Source organism: Gymnogyps californianus, chromosome 1, assembly GCF_018139145.2.
Source record: "Gymnogyps californianus isolate 813 chromosome 1, ASM1813914v2, whole genome shotgun sequence".
In the NCBI taxonomy this organism is placed as follows: domain Eukaryota; kingdom Metazoa; phylum Chordata; class Aves; order Accipitriformes; family Cathartidae; genus Gymnogyps; species Gymnogyps californianus.
Window position 1 is genome coordinate 58,157,141 of NC_059471.1, and position 16,700 is coordinate 58,173,840.

A 16,700-nucleotide genomic window follows, 5' to 3' on the forward strand; every position below is an offset into this window, starting at 1 on the left:
GCAATGATGCTTACGGTTAACTGTGTCTAAGGGTAGGGAGCCTGTTTGCCGCTGCTTACAACTTCCAGCCAGAGCTTGAAATTTCAACCTGAAATTCTTTGTGCCTGGTGTCTACTGCAGGGTCATTGTTTTGTTTCTTTGTTAAAAGATTCCTGAAGCGAATTTAAGACTATGGACATGATTTTCTGGAAGTAAGCAACATGAATTTTTGTTTACGTGTAAGCGTATAAAAGTTGTAGCAGCAACCTGCTTTCGGTCAAGGGCTTAAAATTGGGCAGTACCATTTCCCTGGAATTAGAGATGTGACTTGGTCCTCTTGAAAGCGTTCCCACGTTTGGCTATGCTAACAGTCTCTCTCTGAAGAGTTGCAGTATATGCATGCTGGGTTTGAAAACTAAGTTCTCAAGACATTCTCTTGGCATTAGAGTATCCAGCAGGTCAATTTTGGTGACTATAGGTAGGTCCTGAAGGTAAGTTTTATCCCACCTGAGTTCAGGTGTTTAACTGAATTTGGGCAGCAATCTATTGTGAGAGTCAACAGGTTTCTGCCCTGCTAGTGACCTAAAGGAGGAACACCCTGCTTCCACAGCATAGTGAGTCTTCGTTTTTGTTTTTTTTTAATTCCTTATTTTTAAAACAGACCATTGTAAATGATCAAACTTGTAAAGCTAAGTGTGTTTAGCACATCTCTTCTGGCTTGTTGGGAAAGAAAAGTTTGTATACTTTAAACTGTGCAATCCCTCTTAGGTACAATTAAGGGTTTTCTAACTTTTTAATTCTTGAGTTTCTGGTGTATATATAGAAGAAAGATATGGATCATGTTGATAAACTTTGACAGTAGGAGCAACAAATTGAGCACCAGTCTTGACATCTCTTACTGAAGATTTTAATGTGATGAATAATACAGAGTGCTTAATTCTGTAAGAGTAAAGTGAAAAACTGTTTTAACGCCTTTTGAGTTAACTTAGTGGTTTCACTAGAGATCTGTGTTGGGACCATGTAGACAACTCTGCTCCTTTACTGGAAGTCATCACCTGCAGAGTTGACTTTTTGAAGATGAGGTCTTCGCTCATTACTACACATTATCCACTGAAGCATGAATAAACATGTCCAGGAAGTCTCAGCTTCTCCATTAGACAGATACTACATAATCCATTGCCACATAATCTGTCTGATAAGTAAAACTACTGTACCAGAGCAGCCCATATTTTGTATATAGCAAGAGCTCCTACTTTTCCAGCTGAGAGATCCAGCTGGTTTGTAATAGGGCAGGCCTTTGTGCTTGCTTGCAACTCCTCAAGATGCTGGCTGCCTAGTGTTGCTCAGAACAAGAACCTTTTCTGGGGGCTCCTAGTGCCTGTGTGCTTTGCCTTGTTTAATAATTAAAAGGATTCTTTTTTTACTGGGATTTTTTTTTTTTAATTACTTGGAAAAGGAGAAATGATTTTGTGGTTTAGAACGCAAGAAGATCTGGAACCTAACACAGGCTCTTTCCCACTCTCAGGAGAACATGAGATTGGCAAAAGCCTCCTACTCCTCCATGTCTTGCTAGCTTTCTGCAAAAGGGAAGTGATGCTTATCTGAAAAGAGGGGTCTGAAGCTAAATAGTTTTTACAAATACATGTCCATGAATTTATTTCACTTAGCATATGAAAAACTGCATTTGTATATGTGTATTCTGGATCAATGCCATTGATGCAAGTGTGTGAGAGACTGAAAATAAACAGCAATAGTTGTAAAAAACCAAACAAAATTAATTCTTTTACACTTACTATGTTGAGTGCTTCCTTCAGCTTCAGTAAGAACATTTTGCTTCTCAGTTGTCAACGTGTAAGTTTTGGTAGTTTGTTTAGCTACAGTGGGGAGTGTAGGCTTGAGTTGGAATCATTAATGACAATAACAACAAAACACTAAACAAAACCCCCAAGCAAACCAAAAAGCAAACCTTCTGCCTGGATAAGGGACACTGTTGGTGCTGAGGGCTGTAGGCCGGTGAGATCCCATTGGTTTTGGCGGGACAGCTAACTTTGGCTGATATGTTGGGACACAAATAGAAGTTAGAAGTACTGGAAAGAACAGCAGAGTTCACATTTGCTGAAAGCCCTGGTGTTCTCCATATGGGTGGGTTTTGCAACACGTAAGGTCAGGGTGGACTGTGGTGTTAGTAATGGCCTGTGGCCTGGGAGGCATTTTATTGAGGATTATTATTACATTTTCTTCTGTAAATCCCATGTTTCTTTTCCCTCATTTACTTCCCTCTATTTACCCAAACCACTGGATTTTCCCCTGTAACCATAGTCTCTTCTGCTTTCCTTCTAAAATTCCTTCTTGCCCTTTTCTTCCCCAGTGTTCACATTCCTCCATCTTTCTTCCACACCCATCTTATTTTTTCCTCATTTCCCATGAAGCCTCTCCCTTCCTTCCTCTTCTACAACCGGCCATTTCAGTTTCCTACCTTCTGCTCCCATTTTTTCCTTCTCTTGAGCTCTTTCCTCATATCTTGAACTCTACTTTCCTTGGTTCCTCCCATAATTTTTTTCCCCCAGTTTGTCTTTCCTCTCCTTTCTCTTTGTATTGCTTCCCTCTCATGTTCAGGCTTTCCAGGTGGCATCTCTTCCTTCACCCTCCTGGTGCAGGTAATGGGCAGAGGAGGTATGGCAGCTGCCATATGGTCGTGATGGATATGGTCGTGAACACACAGGCCATGTAGGTGGTAGGGATGATGCACTCCAAATTCTTCTGTCTCCACCATGTTCGCACCTGCCTCCTGCTGAAGGCATGGCCTCCTTCAGAAAGGTCTCGGCTCTGACTCTCTGCATCAGTAGAAACTGCTGAAGCACTCAATGCCTATTGAGAAATTGGATAGTGTTGTTATTTTTGACAAGACGTGGACTTTTGAAGCAAACTTTTCATGCTTCCCTTTCTTTAGAAAATGTTCATGTAGTAAGAAGATAGGAAACAGGATGACGCTGTATTTCACTCCTACCCTCTACTCCCCAAATGCTTTTTGGTATTAATTCTTGCTGCAGTCTCATGAGTCTCGTATGTGATTGTTGTGCACATTTTTTTAGAACCATGGCTACTGCCATTTATATACTGCCTGCTGTTTGCTCTGCCGCCACGTGCAATGTCTGCTTTTCTTCAGTCTTAACACCTAATACTTGAGAAATGACTTTGTCAATTTTCGTAGTATGCAGCCCGGCAGAGTATTACTACTTGTGACTTTCAGCAGTGTGCGGTATAACATTTATCCTTTTCCCCAAATTTCCGTCTCTCTCCTACGTCTATTACTGAAAACTGTTACTGACATTTCTGAATTGGAATGGGTGGCTCTAGGGAGAATATTTCCTCTTTTACATTTAGCCAGCTAAATCATCAGCCCAACAAGCTATCAGCTCAACAAGCTCTTGTGGAAAGGCTCCTTGTCTTTCCCCCTCTCTTTCCTTTTCATTATTTATGAGTGTTTTCTCACTTCTTCGTATGTTTTCAGCTTAACCTCACTCTTCATCGATGCTGTGGGACAACATCAATGGAATACTTAATTTGAGGACTATTTAATTCATGTACTGTACTATACTACAATTGCGTAGAATTATTAAAAAATGCACTAATTCTCTTGCAACTCGTTATTCTTGATGACCAGGTAAAGATAGGTAAATATCATCCAGACCCATCTTATTGCACAATGGACTTGAAACTGAATTTCTGAGCAATTAGCATTTCATTACCTTTATTCATGCTAGCAGTAGCAAATTTTGGTGTAGGTATCAGTCACGTAGTAAAACCCTTTCTGGTAGTGTTACTAAGTAATAGAAAAGCCTTTTGATGTGAAGACCTGGAAGTCAGAACTAGGATCTGTTCTTGAAACTGTGTGTGAGTAATTCTTACTTGCATTACTAACAAAACTGACTTCAATTAAATCAGATGAATCCAAGCACAGAATGGTAATTATTCTGGCATGGGAAAGCTGACAGTGTGTTTTAGAGCTATTTTTATTGATGCATTTTAAAACCTCACTTATTCCAGTCCTTCCCCCTTTCTTTATTCTTGCACAAAAATAATACATCAACTGTTTCTGGCTGGTATCTGCAAAGTGAAAGTTGTGTTCCTTTGAAACTGAATAGAAGGAAACATCATGTCCATGGTTTCGCTGTCTGTGTATAAAATATAGTCATTTATTAAAAAATATTTATAATATCTAACCCTTTGATTTTCAGATCTGTTTAATCTGTAAAATATCCTAGGTGTTTTATAGTCCCCAAATAGCTGAAGTTCCATATTTAAGTCTTAGATTTTGATGCGGAACCATGTATTTGTAAAGGTACATGAAAGCTAATTTAATCAAAGGAAAATTTAGATAAAGACTGCTTCATATTAGAAAGAACTCATTAGAGGATGATGACTTAGTGGTGAGCCCTTTCATGAAGCCTTTATGAAACAGCCTTTAGCTTAAAAGGGAAACTAACTCTATTTTCTGGATATGGAAGGGGTTTTTTTCCCTGTAATTTTGGAATGACAATTTTTTGTTTTGTTTTTTTTTCCCTTGAGAAACAGAGGGAGAGACAGAAAATCTGAGCAGAATACTACCATCCTCATTTCTAAGGAAGAATGAATAACAAGTAACAGCTTATAATGTAGTAACATGATCTAAAGGGCCAAATGATAAATTAATGGAAACGGGTTCTTGTATATTGTTTTGGAGGCTAAGCACATTAGATTGAATTGTTTCACAACCAGCATGCCTAATTATTGTGTCTGCCACATTCATCTATTTAAGTCATTCCCAACTTTTGGATTGCTGCCTAGAATGTTACTGCAATACGTATTTCAACTCGTTATTCCCTTGTCACGCGTAATTTCACGAAGGAGGCTGATTTTGTTTGGAAAAAAGAAATACAAGTGAGCATTGGCAGTATGTTTATAATATCTGATAAAACGGGATGATAGGTTTCATAATGTTGATTTGAATGAGTTGCACGTGAACTGATACTGTATTTGTTTTGTCAGGTCAGTGACTTAAAAAGTGCCTTTGTCAAGTCACTTTTATGAGCGAGGACTGCTACGCCCGTGTTCTCAAAATCCTGTCTTTGCCAGCCAGACATTGCCTTCACCTTACACCTGGCGGAAGATACCTCAGCTGTCTCCATTTGCCAATTAGTTGATGGGAAGCTGAAAGAAGAAAAAGAGAAAGAAGAATTATCATTATTCCTGGGACATGAACAAATGACTGCATTGCTTTTCTTGTGTAATCAATACCAGCAAGCAACCGTCAGAGAACTACTATTCTATCAAGGAGTGCCATTGCATTGAAGGACCTTGGCTTAAAACTGGTGCATCCGTGATACAATCAACAAGCCCACGTGTTTTACAGACAGAAATGCAACTGAGCATGGTTTTTCCCAGCCAAAAGTCTACAAGTGGGACTTAATGATTGATGAGTGACTGCTCACTTATAAACTTTCTCTGTTTATTCTGCTTTGTGTGTGTTGGACATCATTAATGGTCCCCCACTTTTTTAAACTTTCTTTTCAATTGGAATTGAAGTTATCTTTTTTGGTTGGTTTTTTTGTTGTGGTTTTTTTTTTTTTCTTTTTCTCTCCCTTCCCTTTGTCATTAGTTTTGGAAACTTTTTCAGCATAAGTCACTTGACAGCAATTTACAAATTCAAAATCAGCTTTTCATCATGGCTTTGAATGTTGCTCCCGTAAGAGATACAAAATGGCTAACATTAGAAGTGTGCAGGCAATTTCAGAGGGGAACTTGTTCACGCTCTGATGAAGAATGCAAATTTGCACACCCCCCTAAAAGTTGCCAGGTTGAAAATGGAAGAGTTATTGCCTGCTTTGATTCCTTAAAGGTAAGAAAAAAAAAATTGCATGTGTAGTGAAAATGCTACTACATTGTACTGAAAGTAAAATGTGAAATGATGAGTTACAACTAAACCAGGTTAATCAGAAAGTGATTGGTTCTTGGTAAGATGTATATTAATACGAATGTTATTTGTCATAACTTTTATTTATTGAAGCTTTGAAAAGATTTCTTTCTAAGGATTTTCTTTTCCAGTGTCAGTACGTTGTTTACAAAAATCGCATATGACTGTGGGATACAGGATTGCTTACAGCTGGTGGGACAATTGTATTCTCCCGAGTACATTTTATGAATTATCATTGTTTCATGGCAAATGAAAATACATGGTGGCACAGTACTAGGCCATTACCAGAGTCCTAATGAAACAAATCATATGGAAAGAGTGCAGATTCTTTCATTTAAATCAATAGAAGTAAGAAAAGTCGATCCGTTACTTCAATTTTGACACAACAGGTTGTTTACCCTTGGTATTGGGGACTCTCAGATAAATTAATAGCATTGATAATTACATGTATGGATAGTGCAGATAGCAGCATAAGTTTAGAACAGAGTGAAGGGATTCTCTCCTTTGGAGGACGTTTAGCAATTATGTTGTTAGACCATCAACTTCTTCTGACTTCCTAATGACATCAGGCATGCTTTAGAAAACTATTTTAAAAGTTCTGTGAAAATACTTTGTGTACTGCATAAAAGAAGATTAATGACCCCGTGGGATTTGGGGAGTACACAGTGTTTTCTGTGATGATACATTTGTATTCTCATGTCAACAGAAGGAAAAAGCTCATTTCATATAAATAATTAAAGGACAAAATTGAGCATTTGAGGTTTTATTTTGAAAGTTTTAGTTGTGACTTTGTCTTTTGGCCATGGGAGAATGTCTTGGCTTGCTTTTCAAATTTAGCTCTGTAGATCAAAATTTCAGTTACTCACCAAGAACTCTCTTGCTTTGAAAATATCAGTGTGAAGGAGAAGAAAATTCAGTGTTATTTGAAAATGTTAATTTATTTTCATTATAATTTTTTTGGTGCAATGCACGATATGGTGCTAGGTATCTTTCTTCTGGGTTTTCTTGTTTCTTCTCTTCTTTTGAAGATTTAGAAGAAAGTAACTCAGGGGAAATGTTTGTGAGGGTGTTACGTTCTGTATATCCTGCAAGCCAGAACAGCACCTTTGGAGTTATGGCAGTATGTCATTGAGCGCTATTAATGACCTTAATCCATGGATTACTGCACGATAAACTGTAACAGCTTCTTTGTAGATGTTCTTGTATATTGGTTGCCTGCCAATGGGATATTTTTTTTTTTTTAAACAGGCAAGCTAGTGTCTGCAGCAAATGGGCAATAATCAGCTTTTATGAGAAATAAGCAAGTCAGTAGAAGGTTGTTTGTTTTGTTTTTTTAATGCAATTTTTAAAGACTTGGGGCTGTGACTGGGAGGCTGGAGGTGGGCAGCAGGGCTTGGTCACCCCTGGGCTGGCAGGGTGGTGGGTTTGCAGTGCAAGAGGTGCTGCCGCTGCTGCCACATCATCCTGGCTGAAGTCGGCGACGCGCCTGTCCTCGCTGCCTGAGGACAGCATCGGTCTCCCTGGCAGCATAGGGCGCTCGCAGCGCAGGTGCCAGCTATTCGAGCTGGAGACGTTTGTGCAGGGATGGTTATCGCCCACGAGTCGAAACTGGAGTCATGGCCTAAGCTAATAATACCATGAAGAGAAATCCTGAGGGATCGCTGTGGATAACTTACTGACAACCAGCATCATTGCTCAGTGGAGAGAAGTCCAAAACCATGTAAAAACAATGTAGTCAAAGCAAGCGGGCGTGTTTTGTCCTAGTGTGGGAGGGCATCTGCTCCAAGGGGCCAGCTCACTCCAGCCCAGCTCTGCTGGCTGTAGCAGTGCTGCTCCGTCCCGCTGCCTGTCATCACCCTCTTCCCAGCTGCCAGAAGGGAGCATGCACTTGGGCCTCCTGTCTTGCATTTTCTAGTTGAGTCTATTGGGTTAAATTGCTGGTAAAGAGAGGATTATGCCAAGAAGCCAGATCGTGGCCTGAAGCAGCAGAAGTGGAGGTACAGGTTTCTTCCCACCAACCCTGCTGCAGGCAGAGGGAGATCCAATAACGGGACGACAACACCTTCAATTGTGGCTCCTTGCTGCTGAGCATAAGTTGGAGCCGTGCGTTTTGGTGTGCTGTCTGACCCCGCAGTGCATAAAAAGCTGTTAGGGATCATTGCAAGTGCATGGCTCTTGGCTGTATAACTGGTATCCTCACAGCCATTATCTCCGTTACCAGATAGTTATCCAGAAGTTACCAGATACTCCGTTATCAGAAGAGTGTTTGTAAATCACTGTACGTACGGAAAGAATGTGCCTGGTTAGCTCAGTTTGCTTATACTGCCGGTTGAGGGACTTATGTCATTAGTCACATAAATCTATTTGATGGTGTTAATCATACAGTTTCAGAATAAGGCTTTGGCACTCAACAAGCAGGATAACTTTTCATGCAAATAAACAAACAGAACAGTCTAGAATTATAGATAAAATCAGAATTTAATTAAAAAAACTAAGACCTGTTTTCCTTGCTGAACACTGAACCACACTTCAATGCAGGCAATTATTTAGAGTTTATTTACATAATTAGAGCTTTGGAGACTTAGCATTTTAACTGTCTTGGTTTGGTGTACCTGCTGTAAAAATAAATTACAGCGAGTATGTTGAGTCTCTTTGAATCTTCCTACCCAGAGAAGACATAGAATTTTTTTTTAGTCTCAGATTGAGGTATGTGTTACACTTAGGTGGTGCCTGGTAGTTACAGTTGCTCCCTAAGAAGTCAGTCAAACACAAGATACAGCGCTCTGAGACAGGCTCTCCTTTACACGCTGATCAATCAAAAGAGCCCCTGTTTTGGGAAGGGACATGCGCTCTCCTGCATGCCGCCGCCTTTCCAGATTTCTAGGGTAGACGAGAGAGCATGGCATTGGTATCTGCCAGCTGGATCAGACTGCCAAAGCACCAGTATGGAGCTACAGGAGAGAGTCCAGCAAAGGGCCACAAAGATGATGAAGGGTCTGGAGCATCTTTCCTATGAGGAGAGGCTGAGAGAGCTCAGATTGTTCAGCCTGGAGAAGAGAAGGCTCAGGGTGGATCTCATCAATGTATATAAATACCTGAAGGGAGGGTGCAAAGAGGACAGAGCCAGGCTCAGTGCTGCCCAGTGACAGGACCAGAGGCAATGGGCACAAACTGAAACACAGGAGGTTCCCTCTGAACATCAGGAAACACTTTGTCACTGTGAGGGTGACTGAGCACTGGCACAGGTTGCCCAGGGAGGTTGTGGATTCTCCATCCTTGGAGATCTTCAAAAGCCGTCTGGACGTGGTCCTTGGGCAATCGGCTCCAGGTGGCCCTGCTTGAGCAGGGGATTAGACCAGATGATGTCCAGAGGACCCTTCCAACTTCAACCATCCTGTGACTGTGTGACCAGAAGCATCTTCACGCTGAACTGCCTGTAGCCTCAGGGTTGTTCTAAGCTAGCAAAAGCTGGCGTTGGGATTGAAAGAAGTAATCCCAGCCAGGGACACCTGCCTCCCCACCATGCCACGTCCTCCTTTGTGCTCCCACCACTGTCTTTGTGATTGTGCGGTGTACCAGGTTGGGAAATTGATTGTGAAATTAAACCTAAGTTGTTGTTGTAGTTGCTGCTGACAGAAGGGAGAGGGGCTGTGTGGCACCATCAGCGCACTGGGTCACTTCTGCCGGTGATAGTGCTGTGGCCTTAGGCCAGGCTTCTGGAGTAACATGATTGCATCAGAATCCAAATTTTCCTGTATTAAAGAAGTATATTTGTAGGTCTGTTGGTTCCAAGTAAAAGGTCAACAGAATTTAACAGACCCTGTTTGCTTTTAACTCAACAGGGATTTTTGGCTCTGAATACCTGTCCTTGCAATACTTGACTTTAAACCCAGCAAACGTTGCAACAGCAACCCATTGGACTGATTACAGTTTTGAGCATCCACAATGCTCACTGTTGAAGACTGTCTGAGCTCTGAATATCTTTCATCTGTGAGATGCTCGAGGCTAAACAGAAATAGCTAAAGACTAATGAGCCTGGTTCAGATTGAGGCCAGAAACTTGCTGATTTCAAGCCAGGTTCTGCCGCATGGGCTTTTGAGATGCGGCTCAGCATTTGTTTCTTGCTCTTTGGTGAAGGATAGAGCCTGGTCTGTTCTGAACAGGGCATTTTGGGGTGTTAGGAGAGCATAGGTGGATCATTCCTGTGCATGTGATGGATGATGGATGCAGCAGTCTGCCAGATGCATGCTCGTTAGCCGGTCATAACATCGCCTCCAGCGATGGGGCGCCCTCCAGCAGAAGCACCCCATGACTCGGCCAGCCGGTGTGGCCGTGCAGGCACACCCAAAACTGTACCGGGCAAGTGGCCTCAGTGAGCTTAATGTGAGGATGAAAGTGTCTCCAAGCTAATCTGGTTCACTGTGCCTGAGGTGAATGAAGGGGTACTTCCATGGCGAGGCCCAGAGCCCTGCCGGCGGGCAGGAAGATGGAGGATGCTGAGGAAGCACTGCCAGAGCCTCGTCTGCTGCCTTAAACCCTCCCAAAGCCTTTTTGGAGCCCTTACAGCCTCCCCTTTGGATGCTGCGGTGTTTGTGCAGTGGGAAGGGGCTGTGAAGAGGCCTGTCTAACTGAGAAGTTTGAATTTCAGGAACTGCTCTGTTTATATTTTTATACTTTTCGCTGGGTTCCAGTAGCTTAATTTAAAAGTGAAGAACCTGGATATATAACACTTAATATATCACATTTAGATCCCTCCAAATTGGACACTATAAGCAAATCTGTTTTCAAAGCTTTCTTGTCCTGCTAGTATTAAAGAACAAAATCACAACTGTGTGTTGAGCTGGAATTAAAAAAAGCAACATTAAAATGAATGGTGACATCTAGGAGGGGGAGAGGGGAAAAGCTTGGCAGATAAGAAAATATGACCATGTGCATTTTGCTGGGAGTTGACTCTCATGTTTGCAGGCAAGTCTGGGTTTTAAATTCTGGTGTTATTTCTTGACTCAGATTTATACCCTTTCTGCAGGTCAGCTACTAGAAGGATATGTTGTCTAAGCTAATACAGATAACAGAGGAGGTATCTTGAAGATACTGTCATTGCAAGTTTTATGGTGGTAACAAGAAAACGAAAGCTTCTTTCGGGCTACAGATGGCTTTTTCTGTATTTTTTATCTATTTACTAGTGTCTAAACACTTCGAGCTGTTCTATTTATTGAGCCAGCAGACTAGTGTGAACTGTTCATTTGCATTTTCATGAAAGCCTTTTAAGAATATGCCTATCTGGTCTCATTTGGCACCACAGAATAAAAGGTAATTGAAAGCTGTACACAGAGACCTGTTTACCAAGTTTAAAGGGTTCCAGGAAAAAAAAGAAATTTTAGGAACATCCACTTTGTTGAAATATCTGGAATTGAAAATAATCTGTTTAAGATGGCCTCAGCTTTATTTAGAAAAAGGAAAGAAAAGTCTGTGTAAAGTAAGCAGGCTGTTTGTAAGAGAGTAAGCTCAGAGTTGGGCTGCAGTAGGTAGTCATTTGCCTTCCTGTGATTCTTTTGTGGGCCTCTAAATGTTTTACAAATGTCAAGGACTCAGGATCATCTCACACTTTGAAGTAGGTGATACCTGCTCTCACTTGGCAGGTGAGGCAGTCTGGACAGACTGTAGATGAGCACCATGTGCAGAGGGGATTGGCTAGTTTTGTCTATACTAGAAAGCATTTAAATGGGTGTTTATAGTGTCCTAGCTGGCTGAATTTCTGCCCATCACCCAGTTATGTAGTGTGACACTGTTCAAAGACAAGGTGAGTTCAAGGGCTGTGCCTACAGCTGGTGGGGAAGAATGACTGAAACAGGCAAACTCATCTCTCCTGGGCGAGAGAGTGGCTTATTCCTTCTGGGCCCATGAATTTTGCCTGCTTTGCTGCACAGTGACCCAGTTTCAGCAGGATGGGGGGGTATAGGCTGCCCTTTTCAGTAGTTGTGAGCTCTGGGGACATGGAAGTTGCAGGCTGAAACCTTCCAGGTGGGGGATGCAGAGTCCAGATCTCACTCTTCCTGCAGAGCAACAAGTTTGGTTGCATCCTTTCTTTTTCATCCACCTCTGTTTTTTTCTTGCAGAAAGTCCAATAAACTACAGGTAGTCTGAGAACACCACCTGGCAGAAGCTTTCATGTGTCTGAGTTGCTGCGAAGTGTGGGCATGAAGAGAAAGTGTCAATCAAGGCCAGTTTTAGATGACTGAGAATTAACTCTGTAGGCTCCCTCTGTATTCAGAATAGCGGTGGCCACCCAGGGTCAGACCAAAGCCCCATTTAGCCCAGTGACCCAGTAATGGCCAGTAGTGGATATTTAGGAGGTGGTGTGCAAACATGCAATAGCTTCCTGGAGTGCTCTCCTAGCTCCTGGTAGTGTGCTCCTCAGGGACATTGAGAGCCAGGCATGATATGGTTATACTTTATAGCTCTCAGTGACCATATTTCCCCTGGATTTGTCCCACTGCTTTTTGAACCGTGTACACCTTCAGCACTCACAGCATGCCACAGCAAGGAATTCTATAACTTTATTACGTACAGCAGGGAAACCAACTTCTATTGTTCATTTCAAACCTCCTCGTCTCATGGATACCCCCAGTTCTTGTATTGGAAAAGCAGAAGAGAAGAATCTCCTGTGAATTGTCCTAAGGATGAATCTGGGTGGGTTTTTTCCACTGACTTCTCTCTGGAAGGGGCATATTTCTCCCCAGTGAGTTCAAAGGAAGTCTCATGAGAGAAGACTCATTGTGTTAAATCTACTCCGTGAAAATACTGTTCCCAGGACAGGTATGATTCCTGAAGGCCCTGCTTTTTCAGGCTATGGGAAATTTTTTGGCTCAGAATGAAGTGCAAGGCATCAGATGCTGTATGAAATTATGCCATCCTATTTCCTGAGACTATATTTCACCTTATACCCAACCCGTGCAACTGTGAGCTGCTGCTAAAAACAGATGGTTACATCCAGTCCTGCGTCCTATCACAGCTAGCTCCCCTTTTTTATCTCTGTTCAAGTGATCATGCAGCCATGCAACTTGTTTGAGTTGATCCAAAGGAAAGGGAAGAACTGCATTAAAGTAAGATGAAACTATGAGTTTAGGCAGCAACATCTAGCATAAATTGAGATACAATGGGGTTTAAGAAAGGGGAATCTCTTTCTGAAGATCACCCCCCTTATGTCTGAGTTTAGGGACTCTTAGTATTCCCTGTGTTGTCAATCACCTGTTCTTGTTTTCTGCAAAAAACTCTAAATTTTCGAGTGTTCTCCTGTAGTCCTCCCAGCATGCACAAGTTCCTTGAACACCTCCTTTTTCCTGTTTGCCTCCCCCCCGTCTATTCACATAGCTGTCTCCATGCCAGCTCTTCTGGCTTTAAAGGTAGGGTTAAAAACCAACTAGCTGAACTGCTGAGTGGACACCCTTAAAAATCCATGGTTAGGAGAGAGTCAAAAAAAACCCTGAAATAAGCCTTTAACTGTTGTGTTACACGGTGTTTAGCTTTTTTTAAAATAAATTAAAAAAGCGCTGTGGATGTTTGCTCACTGCAGAGGGGGCTGTGCCACGCACTAGGATTTGTCCCTCTTTTGAGAGGGACACTTCTCATCTGTTTCGGAGCAAAGTCTGGAGGCACAGCTCAGCCCCGCTGCCTGCAGCGTTTAGCCCACAGGAGCAGGAGCCCCCGGTGGGCTGCCAGGGCTGAGCCGAGGGCTGGCCCCTGCAGCAGAGGGGCACTAGCTGTCGAGTCAACTCGGAGGAGCAAGTCCTAACGTGCTGCCACTGTGTCTGCCCTCAAACTGAAACTATGAAAGGCAGAGAAGTTGAACCAGTTGAAGTTTACTATGTAGGCTGTTAGAAAAGCTGGGTGTCTCCTTCAGGCCCTGTTTTGTTTCCTCGTTTGTCTCTCTCAGCAGCAGCACTGAGAGCACAAAGGTGTCCTGGCTGTCACTAGTATCCCCTGTCACCACCTGACCTGTCAGATTTTAAACCTGTGCACCTTGTTTTAACTTGATATAAGTTACATTCTCAAAGGAGAACCCAGTTGGACACCTGATCACTGAGCTACCCAGACCCTCCTTCCCTCTGAAGTCATGGGAAGCCCCTCTTCCCATTTGCGTGGTTCAGTGGTAAAGCCTCTTGGTGGTCAGAGCAGATGCCTTTCACAAGCAGGAGACCTGTTGCCGCAGCTTGTGCCGCCTTTGGCCCGTTAGGACCGCCCGATGTGAGCGAGTGGGTGTTTACCAGCAGTTTTCGCTGTTGGTTTCGGTGTGGTAGAGCTTGCTGAGCAGGTCGCCTGGCCCCTGGCCTGGGGAGGAGGATGAGCACTAGAAGCAGAAGCGGTTGAAAGAAAAAACAGTTAAAGAACAGTCACTGAAGGACGTAATACAAGTATATCTTCTTGTTCACTGAATCGTGTTGTCCTGAGGGACTAAAAGAGTATTTAGTAGTTCCTGAGCAGTGGTCTTGCTGGGTTGAGTTAACTCCTGGAGCTTGCTGCTTCCAGAAGTCCCAGCAGAGACTCATGAAGAGCATTCCCAGGTAGTCTGCTGTACCTGTTCACCTCAGATGCAGTTGCCACTCAGTTATCAGTCTAAGTCTTATTACATGAAGAAGAGCAGCTAGGCAGACTAGTTAGAACTGCAGGAAACCTTATGTGAAAGGGCACAGTGTTTGGCAGATGTTCTTCAGATTTTTGGGCATTTGGGGATGCTTCATATACCCATCGATTCACTGTGTGGTTTTTGTTGCTGCACCAACCCATGCTCCCCTAAGCTTTATAATAACCAGTCTGTGGGTGTAGTGAAGGCAAAATTCAATCAGAGTCTCTGACTCATCCCATCACTAGGATTTTGAACACAAGAGCAATTGCTCACTGCCCACTCCTCCCCCACGCTCCCTATTAACTCTCAGGTCGCTCACTGTTCCCACAGGCTTGCTCTCTCCAGGTCTCCCCACCTACTCCTTTATTTTTCTGGCAGGTGGTTCCTCTTTCATTCCAGGCTCTTTTTTTTCCCTGGGCCCTGTGTATGTAGCTTTCTCTCAGCTCAGGCGTCAGCTGTTCTTCCCAAGCTGTTACACTTCGACTGCATCATCAATACAAAAGACAGGGTTGTGCTCAGATGCAAGGAGCTTCCTGATGTAAAAGCCTGACAGAGACAAGACCCATGTTCCTATTAGTCCAGGTCATCTCCAGCACTGGAAAGATATTTTAAATCTAAAAAACCAAACACAACAAGAATTGGGGAGTTTATTTGCAAGTCTATTTGACAACCATACCCATCTCTCCCAACTCATATCTCCTCATGTGAAGACTGGCACCTTGTCTTTGAGGAGGTGGATTGTATTGGAAATCCATTGCAATAAAAGGAAAGTTGTTGCGGTTTTAGAGATGTTGAAACATACCATTGAAAGCTTGCTGTGAGGTACCCGTCCCACAACTGAAATGCAAGAGGAAATAATAAGCATCTGTTTTCTCCCACATTGATGTGTTTCTTGTGGCTGTGGGCATGCTGTGCCACCCAGGATTAGATTCCTGCAAGGTCTTGACCACAACAAAGAAGAGAGTAATAATGGAGAAAAGAAACTGTCTTCTCATCTGCTTTGTCAATGAGCTGTATGGCAAGGTGTTGTGAACGGCGCCTGAAAAGTCAGATAGCCCCAATGCTTGGAAAGACAAATCATTGAGCGGTAAAAAGAAAGAAGCAGACAATCAGTGGAAAACTGCATGAAAACCTATGAAAGACGTGGCAACTGTGGTGCAACACCCTTGTGTGTACTTGACAGCACAAGGGGCCAACGAAGCTGTCCTGCTCCCTGTGGCCGGCTGTAACCCTGCAGGCTCATGCATTGCTCCACAACACGGCACTGTGCGGTGCCACGCTCCTAACTGAACGATGACCTGGTGCATTCACCACAGTTCGCCCATCAGGTGTGCTGCTGCTGCCTCCCCTGCATGTCCCATAGGCCAGACACCTTTTAAACTTTGTCAAAAACCTGATTTATTTACTTTTGTTTGAAATTCAATTTGGGCCTTGAGCACTCTGCAGTGAAGTTATACCTCTGACTGAATGGGTTCATGTAGCATCTTACGTGTTGTCATCAGGAGAGGAGCTTACCAAGTGTCAGTATGGTGGCACCTGTGAAGATACATGGTGGCTGTAAGAACAGCTCAGCTGTGATTGATTCAGAAGCTAACTGAGCTGCTGGGACCTTCTCTGTTGCTTCACAGTGAGCCAAAAAATAAAATCCAGCATGTCAGACACTAGACCAAGCCCCACTGGTTGTTGTCAAACAGGCCCCTAGCCCTCACACCCAGCTGAGTAAAAAACTCAACAAAAGCCAACTTTTTAAGCTAGATGTAACGTGTGGAAGTCAAGAGACGTATAATGCTTTTTTTTCTAAGATCACTTTCTAGATTAGGCCATCACTTTAATATGTATTTATTTGCTGTGGATAGGATCTGAGTCTTCGGGCTTGATTCAGTTGCCCAAAACAGATGCTATTTGAGATGCCCTAGAGTGCTCTTGATGGCTTTCCAGTGACATGTCAGAGGAGTATGTCATATCTGCTGGCACCATGCAGAGGTCCAGGATGTCCCAGGGTGCTCCAGATGGTCCTGCTGACTTCTCTATGGCAACAGAGTGAAGCCCTTCTCAGGAGGCAGCATTAGCTCTTGTACTAACTGGAGACTCTGACGTCAAGTGCTTTGAGTAGAAAGGTGGACAGTGCATTTGCCACAATGATGA

General features: G+C 43.0%; 1 protein-coding gene across 3 annotated transcripts in view; it reads left to right on the forward strand.

The window, feature by feature from the left end:
* The window catches only part of MBNL2 (muscleblind like splicing regulator 2), a 93,599-nt gene that overhangs the window by 17,155 nt on the left and 59,744 nt on the right, over window positions 1–16,700 (forward strand). For all 3 annotated transcript variants that reach the window (XM_050891687.1, XM_050891704.1, XM_050891696.1), the window contains exon 2: window positions 5,008–5,857. In XM_050891687.1, coding sequence (XP_050747644.1) covers window positions 5,684–5,857 — 174 coding nt within the window. In that variant the 5' untranslated portion in view covers window positions 5,008–5,683. The remainder of the gene's footprint in view (window positions 1–5,007; window positions 5,858–16,700) is intronic.